The following is a 17826-nucleotide window of genomic DNA, read 5'->3' as shown; positions in this document are numbered from 1 at the left end:
CCTCTTCTGCCCCGCTGAGGAGTTGTAGAGGCAATAGTGAAAAGAGATGAAGAATTCTTTTCTTGTACCTACCATAGTTGAGACACTATGCCAGATAAAGAAAAAAAAGGGGAGGGTGGGTGCTCTGCTTCCTTATTCCTGCTCTAACAACATGATTTTTGTTTAAGAGCCGTGCAGATACTAACGTTTTGGTCAACAGGCAGGAGCAGATGGCTTTTCCTAGATGATGGTGGTCCAACTATCAAGCCACACAGCTATCCAGATTTCACACTGAAACTCTGTCTCCAACTCACTAACTGCTTTGTGATGCTCCCCCGGCCCCCATGTGTTAGCTAAATCACCAAAGTGTTTAAAGATACACTGTGATGTGCTAAGAAAAAAAATCTGTAAGGTTGAAATGTACTTCCTTTAAATCTGAGTTTCTCGTTGCAACTAAGTTTTATTACAGTTTTCCTCTGTCTTATTTTCATGCTTATCCTGGCATATTTTGCCGCCTCACCTCATTATGTAACCTCCACACGAGAGTAAGTGTAATTTCCCAATTTTTGCATAATCTCTCTGCCTGTCCCCACTCTCACTCCCAAAAGAGTTTCTGGAGTCAATAGGAGAGATGGCCAAAAATTACAAGAGGACTTGAGGAAGTATTAATAGCAAAAAAAAAAAAAGAAAAAGAAAAAGAAAAGAAAAGAAAGAAAGAAAAAAAACTGCTCTGAACAAACCCCTGGGGTCTTGGTTTCTTTTTTTTTTTTTTTAATGTGGAGGAGGGGCAAGGGGTACAAAGTGACTGAAGCAGTTGTCAAGAAGCCCACACAATTCACTCCTTGTTGGTGGCACTATCATTGCGTATCTCATTTTCAAATAACTCATTTTTATTACAAAAGTAATACATATTCATCATATAAAATTTGGAAAATAAAAGAATGAAAAGGGGAAAAAACAGAAATGCGTCCTACTGTCTTGAGATAGCCACTTTAACAACTTTGGTTCCTTTCCAGGGGCACCTGTGTGGCTCAATCAGTTAAGCGTCTGACTCAGGTCATGACCTCATGGTTCCTGAGTTTGAGCCCTAAATCGGGCTCTGTGCTGACAGCTCAAAACCTGGAGCCTGGAGCCTGCTTCGGATTCTGTGTTTCCCTCTTTCTCTGCCCCTCCCCCGTTCATACATTCTCCCCCCCGCCCCCCCCCCCCAAAAACAACTTTGGTTCCTTTCTTTCCATTCCATATTTATCATCACATCCACAGGTATATGTGTAACATGTAAACACAGAGACACAAAGAACTGCACACTTAAATTACAAAGATGGAAATGGCATCATCCCATATACTCTCCCACTGTATCATAATGATTTTCCTCAGCATTGGTCTTCATATTTAATGGCCCCATATTTTACTATATGGACCTTCCATAATTTACTTACATTCCCCTACTATAGAAACTGTGTCTTCAGTTTTTCACTATTATAAACACAATAGCATATAAAAGCTGTGCACATATATTGGATATTTCCTTCAGAAGTTACACTTTTCAAAAATTAGTGAGGAATCCATGGTATTTACAGAGAAATTGGAAGATACAAGTAAGCAAAAACAAAGTCAATTCTAATTTCTTTTTTAAATACTTTTGTGCACATCCCCTCAGGTTTTTCTTATTTTACATACATGGACACAAACACATATATTAAAATGGGGTCATATTATTAATAAAAAAAATAACAGTTACTAATAATAGTTACCACGTATTGACTACTTACCACATGCCAGCCACTGTGATTTTCTCATATTTACAACCACCTTATATGTTAGCTCAATGGTTCCAAAACTTGTCTACACACTGAAGTCACCCAGGGAGCTTCAAAAACCCTGAGGGCTGCATCCAGTCCCTAAGGACTGAGGATTTTAATCGACTGGGTGAGGCCTGGCCTTGGGAGGGTTTAAGAGATCCCCAGGTGATCCTACTGGGTGTTGGGAACTATTAGGTTTGCTGCTATTTTATCCCTCTCTTACTAACATGGAAGCTGAGGAACACTCAGGTAATAACTTCCCAACATTACCCAGTTGATAAGGCTAGGATTTCGATCTAACCCTAAGCCCAGAGCCCAGACTTTTTTCTTTTCTTTTTTAACTTTTTGATGTTTCTTTATTTTTTGAGAGAGACAGAGCTTAAGCAGGGGAGGGGCAGAGAGAGAGGAAGAGAGAAATCCTAAGCAGGCTTCGCACTGTAACTGTTAGGAGATCATGACCTGAGCCGAAACCAAAAGTCAGACACTTAACCAAATGAGCCACCCAAGGGCCCCTCCCAGACTTTTTTTCCTATTTGAGTATAGCTGACACATAATGTTACATTATTTCAGGTATACATTACAGTGATTCCACAAGTCTATACATTATGCTGTGCTCAACATAAGTGTAGTTACCATCTGTCACCATGCAATGCTATTACGATACCATTGACTATATTCCCTACAATGTACCTTTCATCCCCAGATCCCAGGCTTTTAACTACCAATAATCTGGGATATGATTCCCCCCGCCCACCACTCATATAACATCATATTATGAACCTATTATTTTTTTTAACATTTATACATTTTTGAGAGACAGAGTGTGAGCACAGGAGGGGCAGAGAGAAGGACACACACACACAGAATCGGAAGCAGGCTCCAGGCTGTGAGCTGTTAGCACAGAGCCTGATGCGAGCTTCAAATTCACAGACTACAAGATTATAACCCGAGCTGAAGTCAGACGCTTAACCAACTGAGCCACCCAGGCACCCCTGAACTTATTTCTATGTAGAACTCGGCACTAATCATTTTTAGGAATGATTATACATTTATAGGAATGATACATTTATAATCATTTGTAGGAGTGATATACTATTCTACTGTATTACTACATCAGAATGCAAGTGTTACCAATTTTTCCCACTATAGAAAATGCTGCCATGAATACCCTTCTTGACACACTTTTGTGTACGTCGTTAATTACTTCCTTGGGATAAATTCCAAAAAAAATGCTGGGTCAAAAGGTAAACGTGTTTTTTAAAGCTTTTGATAATGCCAAACTGACATTCCCACCAGAAGTGCAAGAGAATGCCTGTTTCCTCATGTCCTTGCCAACACTGAGTTTTGTCATTCCTTTTATTTATTTATTTATTTATTTATATTTCTTTTAATGTTTATTTTTGAGAAAGAGAGAGAGAGACAGAGCATGAGCAGGGGAGGGACAGAAAAGGGAGACAAAGAATCTGAAGCAGGCTCCAGGTTCTGAGTTGTCAGCACAGAGCCTGACGCGGGACTCAAACCCATGAACCATGAGATCATGACCTAAGCTGAAGTTGGAGGCTTAACCGACTAAGCCACCCAGGCGCCCCTGTCATTCCTTTTTAATCTTTGCAAATTATATTGGAGAAAATGGTATGCCATCTTAAATCTCCTTTCGACTACCACTGAGATAGAACATTTTTTCACATTTATTGGCCACTTAGATTTCTTCTTTTACATATTTTCCTATTCCCAACCTTGGCACATTTTTCTAGTCAGATACTTGTATTTTTCTTATTGCTCTGAATAATGAGTCTTGTTGCAACTGCTTCCAGTTTTGTCATTAACTTCACGGGTTTTGCAGGATTTTAAATTTGCATATAGTTGATTATATTAATATTTTATTTATTACTTTACCTTTGATATTATGCATACAAATACCTTCCCTACCCCAACACTATATACTCTCCTATCATCTCTCTTTTTCAAAGTTTTCATTCTTCAATGTAGCAGTGTACATGTAATCCAAAAAGGATTACACATCAGAACTGCTTACAGAGTTTTGTTTTTTTGGTTTTGTTTTTTTTTTTTAATGTGCAGGTCCTAAGACTGAATTCCAATTTGGGGAGTCTGAGACCTGAGTAGGAATAGTTTTTAAAGCCCCATGGACAACTCTGATGCACCCTCTCCTTTATTAAGAAACAGTAGTTTAATCTTCTAAATTTATATTGGTGTCATTTTTTTTCCAAATTACTTCAGCACATCTGTTAAATAAATGATTTTATGAATTTGAAATGCTACCTTTATCCTAGTTGGCAAGCTCCATGAGAGTAGAGACCATACCTATTTTTACTAACTATTGCACCTCTAGGGCTCAGCACTGTGCCTGGTGCACAACTGGTACCTAATAAATGATAATTGGGGAGCGCCTGGGTGGCTCAGTTAAGCATCCGACTTTGGCTCAGGTCATGATCTTGGGTTCCAGCCCCACATTGGGCTCTGTGCTGACAGCTCAGAGCCTGGAACCTGCTTCGGGTTCTGTCTCCCTTTCTCTCTGTTCCTCCCCTGCTCATGCTCACTTGCTCTCTCTCTCCCTCAAAAATAAACATTAAAAAAATTTTAATGATAATTGAATAAATAATACCTGATAATATGTGTCCAACCTCATCCAACCCCAAACTGGCTAGTTCTCTTGTCAATAACTTCTTGACAATTAGATCAATAAATCTGATGGTATTAATGATGACCCTGAGTTATCAAAAATACTAAATTATGCCCAGGAGGCTATGTTTAAAGCGGCCAGGGAATATGTTACAGGGTTTCATCAAATGAAGTCAAAATAATAATGTTGGCCATGTTTGAGGGGTATGGGAGTTCTGACAAAACTCTCTGTGGAGGAACTAGATACCACTGACCCAAGAGACTAAGGAGGATTGGCTTCTTCTAGCTCTTAGAGTTCCTTAACTACCTCCAGAAACTGACTCCAAGCTTCCTTGAGCTGAGGATAGACACACCCATTCCCTCCTCCGAGCCCATGGAAAAACTGGAATAGGGAACCAGGACACCTGGGTTTTAGTCCTGTCATCACCATCAACCTGTTTGAGCACGGGCATGTCACTTTACTTCTAGGGGTTGGGCTAGATGTTTTCTAAGGATCTCTTCAGATCTAAGCCTCTACCTAAAGACTCAAACAGACTACCACAGGGTAGGGCTTCCAAGGACAACCTGAAATTCCCTCAACAGAACAGGGTCCCAGGGTCACCCCAGGATATAGCAAAGTAATAGTGACAATAATAATGGTGGTTGTATAAGTAGTAGCAGTAGTAATAGTAACAACAGCAGCTACTGATAAATTTTAATGAGCACGTATTATATGCTGGGCAATATTCTAAATGTCTTACTAATAATAAAGGCACACATTTACATGGCACGTACTATGTCCTAAGTGCTTTGTATATATTAATCTTCAAAATGACCCTATAAGGTGAGTTTTATTATTATCCTCATTTTACAGAGGAGGAAACTGAGACACAGAGAGGGTAAGGGACTTGTCCCAGGTCTCACAGCTACCAAGTGATGGACCCATCAGAGTTGAACCCAAATCTGTATTTTTAACTATTCTACCATAGTGCCAGCCAAACTATCATTGTCACTATTGCTTGTCTCTTTAGATGTTGCACATAACAAAAAATAAGTTGCAATTACTTATATGGAATACTCCCCTATTCACTAATGCTAAGAAAATGTGGTTTTACTCCAAGGTCATTTTAAGCAGATCCGATTTTAGGGCCTGAGAGAACAAAATATATGATTTATTAAGAAAATACGACAGGGGCAAAAAATATATATGACAGGGATACCTAGGTGGCTCAGTCCGTTAAGTGTCTGACTCTTGATTTGGTCCCAGTTATGATCTCACAGTACATGTGATTGAGCCCTGCATCGGGCTCCATTTGCTGAGAGCACAGAACCTGCTTGGGACTCTCTCTCTCCCTCTCTCTCTGCCCCTCCTGGCTCACACATTCTCACTCTATCATTCTCTCTCAAAATAAATAAACTTTAAAAAAGAAGAAACTATGACATTTTATTAAGAATTGGTATTCACTAGAATGTTTTTATTAGAAAATAAATAAATCATTAACTACTAATGGTGTTTCCACTAAAGAGAAAAAACACAAGCTCTTTATGCATCATTAGGAACAAAATTTTAGATCCCCACCTTCACAAACTTCCATTCCAAACTTCCAGCACCACCTTTTAATCATGAACCTAACAGCCCATAGGTGTCTCAAGCAAAAGAAGCCAAACCAAAGTCAGTACACTAACTCCCCACCATCCATCCCCATATGCTCTTCTCACATCTTCCCGAGGCTAGGTCCCCAATCTCGGGGACTGGCACCACCCGCCCCAAGCACCCAAACTGGGTGTCAACCCGGGCCCTGTTCCCCCCACATCTGGTCACAGAACATTTGTAGAATTCATCCTGTGCTCTCTATCCTTGCTGCCCCCGCTTCTGCTCAGACTCCCAACTCCTTCCCTCAAGTGCTCTACCAGAAACCTCCCAACCAGCTCTTGGCTTTCTTTCTCTCCAGCTCCAACTCCACCTCAACACTGCGGCCAAAGTAATCTTTCTGAAATAAAATCTGATTATGTTACTTCCCTGTTTAGAATCTTTGTCTCCCAGATAAAGTGTAAAATCCTTCCTAGAACATACAAGGTCCTTTATTATCCGGCCTCCAACTACCTTCCCAGCTTCATCTGAGGTCGTGGCCCACACATCTCACACGAGGCAAACGGAGCAACTTGGAAGTTCCCAAACAGTGCTTCTCTGTCTGCCCAGAATGCAATTCTCTCATTCACCCATCTGGCAAACTCCCACTCATTTTTTTTTTTTAGACCAGCTCAAAACTCAGAATTCATCATGCCTTTCTCTGGGCTTCCATGACATTTTGCACCTCTCCCTATTCTAACACTTAATTTAACCTAACACAATCATTTGTCTACATGTCTGCCTTTCCCATAAGAGAAGGAACCCTCTAGGGCTCTGTGTCTTATTCACGTCTGTATTATGTTTGTTGAATGAAAGAATACCTCGCGATTTAAACAAGGATTTCCAAACTGCTTCTGATAAACATCCAAAGCGAGTGATACAAGCCAATTCCCATTTCAACAAACATCTTCAAAGTAACAATCCTCATACATCAAAAATACATGTTGCATTTGTGTGCCTTCGTATTTGAAGCCATAACCAACAGGAGAAAGTTTTAACAGATACATTAGCAACCAACAAACCTACCTGATGAATACCTATAGCTATGTAACTTCTTGCATTCGACTCCAAGTGGTTCTTAACCTTTTCTGGGTCACAGACCAGTCTGGGTAGTGTTTGTCTATCATTTCTTAAACCCACGCTCCTTTTTGAAAAACATAAAAATCCCACACAGCCCCAGAAATTCTGATACTCCCCCAAGGACACGACCCTGAACGCTACCAAAAATAAAAATAACTTTGCAGGTGGTAGGAATTCCTAGGTTCACAAGAGATGTAAATCCATCAGGTAAGACACCACCGTTGAGTTTTGCTCTTGGGTAGTTCATACTATTAAAACGGGCATTTTCCTTCCATCACCAAATATAAACACTATAATATTAAATATGCTTTAAAGTCTTTACTGGTAAGAGGAAGCCAGGGAGGTGCTGACATCTGTCTCCCCCACCATTGAGAACCTTATGATAAGGAATTTGCAGGAAACAAATGAAAAACACAAATTTGAAAAAAAAAATCGTGTTTCCTCACACATAACCCCCTACCTCTCCATCCCTACTTTAAAATAGGTGAAACTTCTAGGTAGCAGCAACTTCTTTTTAATTTTATTTTTTATTTTTTAAAATTGACATCCAAATTAGTTAGCATATAGTGAAACAGTGATTTCAGGAGATTCCTTAGTGCCCCTTACCCATTTAGCCCATCCGCCCTCCCACAACCCCTCCAGCAACCCTCAGTTTGTTCTCCATATTTATGAGTCTCTTCTGTTTTGTGCTCCTCCGTTTTTATATTATTTTTGTTTTGCTTCCCTTATGTTCACCTGATCTTCTTTTAAATTAATATACTTTTGTCCTTGTGGAGACAAAGGGTTAGAGAAAGGGTTGGCTGGCTGCCTGCCACCAGCTTGGGGGGTTGGGTTGGGATGGAGGAAAAACCAGTTAGAGAAATAAGTTCTGATTTCTTACCCTGCCACATGGCCATCTTCAGCCTTTCTTCTCCCACGCTGGTGTCACACACTTGTTTTTCCAAAGCCCTCCAGTTTCATAAGAAGGCTTGAATGGGATGTAGACAGACCAGCCGCTGTGTGGCCTTGTTTTCTGCAAGAAGTTCAAGCCCTCAACCTGAAAATGTGAATAGCAAAATGAATATCGAAATGAAAAAAAAATTCAAATCTTTAAGAATTACCTCCTGTCCCTCTTTGAACCTCTCCTTCAAAGACATGCAGACATGGGTAGTGCCGAGTTTTTCCCAGCGAAGTACTGCTTTACAAACATAGAATGGTAAGATCCAGAGTCAGTTACTATTGCCACTGAGTGCTGTCCAATTCTGCGTGAATCACTGGATCTTCAGTAAATGGGTTTCAGAATCTCAAAGGATGCGTGGTTGGATGAGATAACCATTAAATGTCTTCCCTATATTCACATTCCACAGTTTGGGGAATGAAGAACACCATAATATCTATTGCCCTCTCCTACCGCTCGCCCCAGCACCCAACTTGCCATTTAAAACTTAGTAGAAAGGAGAACAACTTTTGTAATATTTAAAGTTTTAAAATAGACCCTGTATAGGAATGGAGAAGCAAGCAAGCATAATAAAAAGTTAAGAGCAATGCCCTTTGGGTCGTGGTTCTTTCTCTCTGCTTCACTATACTTCCCCACACTTTGCCAATGTCCTAAAAGAAGCATATATTGCTTTTATAATCAGGGGTAAGAAGAAGAAAAGAAAAAAAAATAAAAATAGAATACGAATTTAAGTACTACCAATTAATTCAGCTAATTCCTAAACTTAAAAAGTCAAATTCGGTCTTAGGACAATACTATTTGCAAGGATATGAAAGGAGCTAGGAATCAGGGGGACAAAAACATAATGTCTGACTACTTCGTTTGATTCAGAGGCTTAATATATTAAACGCTGTGCTGCTCATTTAAACAAGTTCTTAATAAATTGGTCTTCCTTATTTAGCACCCAAGTCATCAGCTTTTTCTAAGCAAAAGACCTCACGTTTTTGACTTGGTCAACATGAAAGTAGGTTGCTATTTCCATAGCTTTTACACAAGTAGCACCTCCGCCCACGAAATGAAAGCTCTAATGCATGCATGAAGACTAATACGAATTTGAGAGTCATCATTTGGGTCTTCCTTGATGACTTTTGTTTAAGGAAAAGAATGTAAATGTGGACACTAGCCCCAACAGCACCAATGGGGGGGGGGGGGGAACCAATGCTTTGGATAAGCAAAGGTTTGCGAAAGTCCAAGAAAACTTAGGAAGTCCCAAGTCCAAGGATGAATTCACCAGGAAAAAGCGCTCCGATGACTTGTCTAGAACCCCGGACAGTTTGTTTTGGTTTGCCGTTTTCTTTCTCTCTCTTTCTTTCTCTCTCTCTCTCTCTCTCTTATTTCGCGTTAAGTAGTGGTCCGCGCCTCGTGGGACCAGGAGAAATTTAACATCTCTGAAGTCAAACCCGGGTAGTTGCTAATAAATGTATGAAGTTTATGTAAAGCAGATTCTTACTGGCTTTTTATGCTCCACACTTCAGGATTTCCCTCACTTACTCGGGGTAGCTTACACTGACTTTATCACACGGGCACACGTACAATTTCGCTTAGCACTCCAGGAAACTGATTTGCTCTGAAATGTTAAGAAACGTAAACGTGCATCAATGTGAAGGTAAAGCTTTCCCCTTCAGGGTGAAGGCGCTCAAGCGCAAGCCTGGAATGTCTGGAGAGAACCAGCCACCCGCGCTAAGTGGGAAAAAGGAAAACTCGCCACAACGACTTTTCTGAGAGTCTGGAGTCCACTTCGCTAAGACCCACACCAACCTGCGAGTCCAGAGCGGGAGGAAGAACAGCGGGGCCTCGAAAGAGCTTCACCAGACAAAACCACTCTGCCCCAGTCCTGGAAAGGCGACGCCTACAGCCAGCCTCCCCCCCATTCAAAAGCGGGACGGGCTTGGCGCCGCTCCGCGAGAAAACTTCGCTGGGACAGCGCAAGGACCCTGGCTCGGAGAATAGGGCAGGGCTCCCGGGAAGATGCCGCCCTGCACTGGCTGGAACTAGCCGGTCTAACTCCTCCGAGTGCCAGGCGGCGGCGGCCGGGCAACGGGAACCCCCCTCTCCGGGGTACCGAGCCATCGGGGAAGCGCTTCCCCTGTGTCGCTGCGCCCAGGGGGTGCTCCGCGGGTGGGCCGGGGGCCGGAGGCCCGCCAAGGACCTGTTGGGGAAGCGACAGCCCATCTGTCTTTACCTGTCGCCGAAGTCAGGGGCGGCGGAGCCCGTCTCGGCCGCCGGCGGGCCGAGCGCTCAGTCGGCTCTGGCGTCCAGTACACCAAGCCGAGCTAGCGCCCCACGTAGCCGGCAGAGCTTCATTCACAGCCCAGCCGGGAGGAGGGGGAGCGGAGCGGGCGCGCGGCTCATGTGACAGGCGCCTCACAAGTATCGGCCAAACACAGCCAAAGTCTGCGCTTGCGCGTCCTACCCGGCCTTCTCCCGGCACCTCTGCCCTGGCAGGGCGGGGGTAAGGCGAGGTGGGAAGGAGGCCGGGCGGAGAAAGCGACGTAGGAGGAGTTTCCGCGTGCGCAACCGCAGTAAGTCGGCCCTGCTCGCTGCCATATTTAATGAGGACTGGGCGGCCCCTAACCCTGTGTTGGGCGTGCCGATTGCTTTTGAAAAAGAAGTGCTCCCATTATGCTTCACTGTTAATAACCTGGAGTACGATTCTTTGGGGTTTTGTCCTTAGAATGAAACTGTTTATGCCGAGCTTCTGGCCGACAGAATAGCCAGTAGTAATCTAATACTAATTACATTAGCTGACATATTTTGAGCCTCTAATTACGTGCCAGGCACTGTGCTAAGCCCTTAACTCACTTTCATCTCATTTAGTGCCCACAATAATTGCACTGGGGTACGTACTATCATTCTCCGCTTTTATTCATGAGAAAACAGACGCACAGACAGATTAGGTAACTTCTCTGAGCTCACATAACAGGAGTAGGAATAGTGATCAAATATAGTGATGCTTATAACAGTGTACTTGAGCCTCGTTGCAGCACTGGATAATCTACATAGCAGTTTTCCCTATTATCACCATTTTTTAAAGTTTATTTATTGTGAGAGAGAGAGCATGAGCAGGGGAGGGGCAGAGAGAGAGAGAGAGAGAGAGAAGGAGGAAGGGGGGAGAATCCCAAGCAGGCTCCCTGTGGCCAACGCAAGGCTTTGGATATCACAACTGTGACATCATGAACTGAGCCTAAATCAAGAGTCCCACACTTAACCAACTGAGCCACCCAGGCGCCCCAGTATTATCTCACCATTTTAATAATTTACTAAACAGAGGCTCGGAAAAGCAAAAATCATAGGTTTTAGTAAGTGGTAGAACTGAGAGTCCAAAATAGACCTTCCTGATGCCAAAGTGATTACCGTAGGATTGAAAGAAAGGCCCCTCATTTTACAGAAGAGGAAATAGGCCAATGGAGTGCATTGACTTATTTAAGATGATCCTAATTAGTTATCAGCAAAACTGAGACCAGAATCCATATAGTCAATCCAGGCAATCTAAAAGTCAGGCTTTTTGACTATTGCAATGAAGAAGACCACGCACAAGAGAAACCATGGGGCATCTAACCAAAGGAAAACAATCATTACAGAATTGGAGGGAAGAGTGGAGTTTAAATAAATTTTAATGAAGGACTGTTTTCTGTAAGCTCAAAGCAGCACTGTGTGAAGGGGTCAACAACATCGAGTCTGGGCTGTGAAATGAACCCAGACACCGGTTTCCTTGGGAACCCAAAGTAAAAAATAGATGTGGAATGTTGTGTCCAGATAGCCCTTATCCGAAGTTCTGCACCTGGATAGGAATTCCAGGCTGCTTCTTTGTTTCCAAGAACCTTACGTCCTCCACACAAATGCGGGATGTTTTATTCTCACTGGCATGATTTCAAGCAGCAAAGTCTCTGATAGTCTATGTTTGTAGAGAACAAAGTTTCTCAGGGAATAAAAAAAAGTGGTGGTCACTCAAAGGGAGTTGTTATCATTTTATAGCTGTAGCGTGTCTTTGAGAGAAAGACTGTTCCCTGTTATATTTGCAGCTGGCGTTATCTGTGTCTGATACTTCAGCCTGATGAATGGCCAGATTTTTGCTTTCTCAGTCCAAGCTTATTTTTACTTTATCTGGTAACATTTAGTCCCTCCTTGCCTTCAGGCACTCATAGTGTAATGGGTGGGAGGGTGGGAGACAGCCACAAGTTAACTAGAAAAAATCCAGGGAAAGTTATGCGGACTCCTCTGATAAAGGTAAACCCAAGTGGAAATAATACCTTGTGCAAAGGAAATCACCTATGAGGACGTGTGTGAGTACTCCTGTGTGACTGAAGCTTACGGTAGGGAAGTGTATGGGGGATACAACCAGAAATTCACACCGAATTTTAGAAGATCCTGAATGTCATACTGAGATTTGTCCTTCATTCAGAAAGTGATTGAAAAAGTATTAAGGTTTTTGAGCAAGGGAATCCGGTTATTGGAACTCCTCTTTAAAAGGGTGAACCTGGGGTGGGGTTCCTGGGTGGCTCAGTCGATTAAGCATCCGACTTTGGCTCAGGTCAAGATCTCACTGTTTGTGCGTTCAAGCCCCACATCGGGCTCTGTGCTGACAACTCAGAGCCTGGAGCCTGCTTCGAATTCTGTCTTCCTCTCTCTCTGCCCCTACCCCCTCGCGCGCGCGCGTGCGCGCGCACTCTCTCCCCCTCAAAAATAAATAAACATTAAAAAAATTGTAATGGGGTGATTATTCAGAGAAATGTTCATTATTGTTTTTGTCATTGCAGGATAGAAGAAACCAGAGTTTATTTGCAGGTTTAGCAGGAAGAGCCCCTGGTGAAACGGAAATTGAAGAGGCAAGAAAAGGAGGGGATAGATAATGGAGTAAAATACATGGGATATAGAAATGAAATGCAAAAGAGAAGCTAACCTTGGAAAAGATGTATTTTCCTCTGAGACCATAAAAAGAGAGGTTGAGGGATAGCAATCTGGTTGGAAGCAGACTTGTCATGAAGCTACCTTAGAACGTAAATTTATTTGGGAAAGCTTGAGCAGGAGTGATAATTACGTTGGAGTTGGAGAAGGCTGCAGTACATGTATATTACCACTTGGTGTCGCCACTGGCCGCCGACAGGTTGGAGGGCTCCCATTGGGGACTTTAGGAACACATTTCAAAAAAAGAGTATTTCACCTTTTGTGAAATGCAAAACAAAATAGTAATAGCAGTGGGCTCTGGACCCAGACTTCCTGAGCTCAAAACTAACCAGACTCAGACACTTAATAGCTGTGTCATCTCGTTCAAATTACCTAATTTCACTCTGCTGCGGGTTTCTTACTTGTAAAATGGGATAATAGGATAAAATGTACTAAAAGATGCAAAATAGAAAAGACTAACACTCAGTAAATGTCAGCTAGTATTACTATTGATGATGATAATGATGAATTCTCTTTCAGCCTTTGGATCCCCGAGTTTTGCAGGAGCTATTCATGTGGTGAGTAATAAATGCCTATACAGTACCTTGCTGAGTGAAGTGGTTAGAATGTGGTGCTCATGAAGCAAAGTTAATAATTTAGTCAAGAGTTATAGATTCTGGGGCACCTAGGTGGCTCAGTCAGTTAAGCATCCGACTCTTGATTTCAGCTCAGGTCATGATCTCACAGTTGTACAATCAAGCCCTGAGTCAGGCTCTGCACTGCCAGTGCCCTGCTTGGGATTCTCTCTATCCCTCTCTCTCTGCTCCTCTTCCCCCCACTCTCAAAGTAAATAGCTAAACACCTTTTTAAAAAAAGTTATAGATTCTGTTAACTCTGTGTTCTCTTACCCTTATCCTTAGCCAGGCGTCCTACAAGTGTGTGTACATGGTCACAAGGGAATCTGGCCAAAAGAGTGTAGATAAATCAACATAAACACATCCTCTGCTTTCCCCCCACTTGCGTGGAAGAAATTGAAAAAAAATGTTCCCACCCTACCTCCCACAACGGTCAACAGACTTTTGATCAAAAGCCATTTCAGGTCTTATAAAGCAAAGAGTAAACACAATGTGCTCTTAAAAGTTAACTATAACAAAAGAATAAAACTGTAAACTTCTCTATATAATAAAAGGTAGCACTTGAATGTGAATTTCGCAAAAGCAAAGGCCCCAGAGCAATAGCTCACTGTGGCACCTAGAATGTCTAAAGCAGCTTTATCTTTAATTTTGAAATTGTCATTGCAAATGTAGACAAATAATTACATGAGTACATAGCCATACAAAGTAGCGAGTGGATGATTATGGTATTGTTTTTATTTATTTGTTCCACATTTTGTTTGAACCCTTCCTATTGTGCCAGGCACTGTGTTAGCCCACAGGGATACTGGCTTTAAAATAAAATATCTGGGGTGCCCAAGAAATACCTGGGATCATTCTAGAAAAATGGGGGCAGAATCAAAGGAAATGAACAAAATTCTCTAGTTTAGGGGCCCTACTGAAACAGGTTAGGAAATTCTGAAAAGAGAGTGATCTAGGATCATTTGTTTTTGTTTTTAATTTTTTTAACATTTATTCATTTTTGAGAGACAGAGCGCGAGCAGGGGAGGGGTGGAGAGAGAGGGAGATACAGAATCTGAAGCAGGCTCCAGGCTCCAAGCTGTCAGCACAGAACCCGACGCAGGGCCCGAACCCACAAACCGTGAGATCGTGACCCGAGCCCAAGTCAGAGCCTTAAACCGACTGAGCCACCCCGGCCCTGACTGGAGGGCTTTCTTAGTGCTGTTGCCCCCAAATGCGGTAGGAGTCACAGACCAAATTTGGGCTCTGACACTAAGAAGCTGTTTCACATCAGGCAAATCACTTAATCTGCATGCCTCAACTTCCTCTTCTGCCAAATGGAAGTGATAATATCTGCTCCACTGGATCCTGAAGGTGGTATGAGGATAGAAGGGGGAAAGGGATATGAAAACACTCTGCAAAATAGGAAACACCATAAGAATGATGTATGGAACCTGGCATTTATCGAATGCCTACTATGAGCTGGGCGCTGTGGTAGTGCTGTAAGGCAGTACTACTCAAAGTGTGGTCCATGGCTCAGTGCCAGTCCACAAACTGTTTATTACTGGTTCACAACAAGAAATTGAGAGTAAATGTTTCAAAACCTTAACAATTTGACAGAGTAATTCTATGTCTGTTGGATATAATCATCAAAACATTGAGCTTATATTTTGTCTGTGTTTGTTTTGATTTGAGTTTTCTAGTAATTCATTTGTATTGTATTTTATAAAAGTGTTAGTACACGATGGATTTGGGGGAAAATGGTCCTTCCTGTCACAAATGGTTTGAAAAGCACAGCTGTGATGAATATAAAGGATATATGGGACACGGGCCATGCCCTCAGGGAGCTCTCATGCTAGTGGGTGAACAGGTATCACAGTGGTTCTGAGAAGTCACTGCTATTTCATGTGCTCCAACTCCCTCACGGAACAGTGGGCTATACAGAGCTGGATGAATTTATAGATTAGAGACCTGCAAATCCTCAAAGGAAACAAACTTTCATATTTGCCCCCCCTCAGAATACTAGCATCTCTAATCTACATAGAATTGGACTTCTCTCCGATTGAGGGCAATTTGACATGTGATTTTCTAAAAGTAAAATTTCTTGGGGCGCCTGGGTGGCTCAGTCGGTTGAGCATCCGACTTCAGCTCAGGTCATGATCTCACGACTAATGGGTTTGAGCCCCACATTGGGCTCTGTGCTGACAGATTCCATGTGGATTCCATGTCTCCCTCTCTATCTGCCCCTCCCCCGTTTGCACTCTGCCTCTCTCTCTCTCTCTCTCTCTCTCTCTCTCTCAAAAATAAACATTAAAAATTTTTAAAAAGTAAAAGTAAAATTTCTCAGGGAAACCATCTGTGAAAAATTATGCTGGAACCAATTAGAGAACAGTAAAAACTGGGTTTTTGCATATCATAGACTTTCCAGTATATGCTCACAGGCTAATGGGATCTTTCTTTAGCTGATACTAAGGCAGCACGCTGACTAACTGGCTTTTCAATCTAAAAACTATTTGTTGACAGGCTATCCACACTGTTTTTCTACATTACCTTTCAGATATGTCATTGAATAGTTAAAACACTTCCATGGCATAAAATTGAGAAAGTACACAGCTCCCACATCTTGCTTTTTCATAGACTTTTACATATAAGTACATAAAGAGTTTTCTCATTGGATGGATGTACCAGTATTTATTTGGTCAGTCCTCCATTGATGGACATCTGGTTGTTTCTCATTTTTTGTTATTACACACAATGCTACAGTGAATAACCTTGTACACACAACGGTTTATACCTATGAAAACATAACTGGAGGAGAAATTCCTAGAAATGGAATCTTGGTATGAAAGTCTCATGTATGTGTACTTTTTATAGTTATTGCAAAATTGCCCTCGATTGGTTAGTTACACTCCCACCAGCAATTTACGAGAGGGCTCTCCCTCATCCTGGCTTTATCAACACAATGTATTATCGATGTTTTTATATTTGATCAATGTTATCCCACTGTAGTATTCATTAGTGTTTCTCCAGTCATGAGGTTAGTTACCATTATTGGCATAGACGCCATTTGTTAATTTTGAAGCTGTCCATACACAGGGCAATTACAAATGAGCCTAGGGGCGCCTAGGTGGCTCACTCGGTTGAGTGTCCAACTTCATCTCGGGTCATGATCTCACGGTTCATGAGTTCGAGCCCCACGTTGGGCTCTGCGCTGAGAGCTCAGAGCCTGGAGTCTGCTTCGGATTCTGTGTCTCCCTCTCTCTCTCCGTCCCTTCCCCACTTGCACTCTGTCTCTCTCTCAAAAATAAATATTTAAAAATTAAAACAAGAAAGCCCTCCAGTCAAAGACAGCTTCCCAAGAGCTCCACCCATTAGAAAAAAGAAAATCTGCCTTAGACTCTTCCAATGACAGCAGGTTGACAGGGTGGCGTGATAGAAAAAGCAGAGACTCTGGAATAAGAGCTAGTTTGGAATCCAGGCTTGAGCAAGAGATTTTACTTCTGAGACTGTCTCCGTATCTCTAAAGCGGGGATAATAACAGCTTCTCCCCAAAACCGCACTAAGAAGTAAATGGTGTATGTAAATAGCCAGGTATGTAATTCAGAAAGAATGGTTGTTGTTATCTATATCAGGCTGAGTTTAGAAGGCCCCTATTAAAGGGCTTGCTCTGTAATCTAATCACGTGAAGTGTACGCCATCTACTGGTGGACTAGGCAACATTGCTCTCAGGAATGGGACCAGCGTGGATGGTGCCGTTTTTGTCTTTCTCTTTTTGCCTTGGCTACTAGATAGCCCGGAGCCAAATGTTTGGCCCACCCTAGTAAGTGAACAGAACTTTATAGATTGTATTTTGTGTTAACCTCACCTTGAGCTATGTTCTATTTTTCCTGTCTGTATGTTCCCTTCATTATCTCATTGTTTATATTTTTTTGTAGGCCATTTTATTTTTTATGTAATTCCAGTATAGTTAACATACAGTGTTATATTAGTTTTCAGTGTACAACATAGTGATTCAACAGTTCCATCTATTACTCAGTGCTCATCAAGATAACTGCATTCCTTAATCCTCATCACCTGTTTCACCGATCCCCCCACCCCCCCCCCCGTAACCACCTGTTTGTTCTCTATAGTTAAGAGTCTGTTTTTGCTTTGTCTCTTTACTTCCCTTTGCTCATTTGTTTTGTTTCTTAACTTCCACATATGAGTGAAATTATGTACTATTTGTCTTTCTCTGACTTACTT

General features: G+C 42.1%; 1 protein-coding gene across 4 annotated transcripts in view; it reads right to left on the bottom strand.

The window, feature by feature from the left end:
- Positions 1-10404, bottom strand: part of CLCN5 (chloride voltage-gated channel 5) — a 172727-nt gene extending 162323 nt beyond the window's left edge. For 2 of the 4 annotated variants that reach the window (XR_008290106.1, XM_027054170.2), the window contains exons 1-2: positions 10269-10404; positions 7991-8146 (exon numbers count right to left, since the gene is read on the bottom strand). Coding sequence is in view for 3 of the 4 variants with exons in the window: in XM_027054170.2 (XP_026909971.1) it covers positions 7991-8006 (16 nt within the window). In the remaining variant the exon portion in view is untranslated. Of the gene's footprint in view, positions 1-7990; positions 8147-9577; positions 9654-9844; positions 10246-10268 lie in introns of those variants that run through there. The other 2 variants (XM_053202319.1, XM_053202320.1) reach the window with 2 other exon arrangements.
- Between the last annotated feature and the right edge of the window lie 7422 nt (positions 10405-17826).

This window comes from Acinonyx jubatus, chromosome X, assembly GCF_027475565.1.
Source record: "Acinonyx jubatus isolate Ajub_Pintada_27869175 chromosome X, VMU_Ajub_asm_v1.0, whole genome shotgun sequence".
Lineage (NCBI taxonomy): Eukaryota > Metazoa > Chordata > Mammalia > Carnivora > Felidae > Acinonyx > Acinonyx jubatus.
The sequence above is the reverse complement of the archived record's forward strand: the minus strand, read 5'-3'. Positions and strand labels throughout refer to the sequence as shown.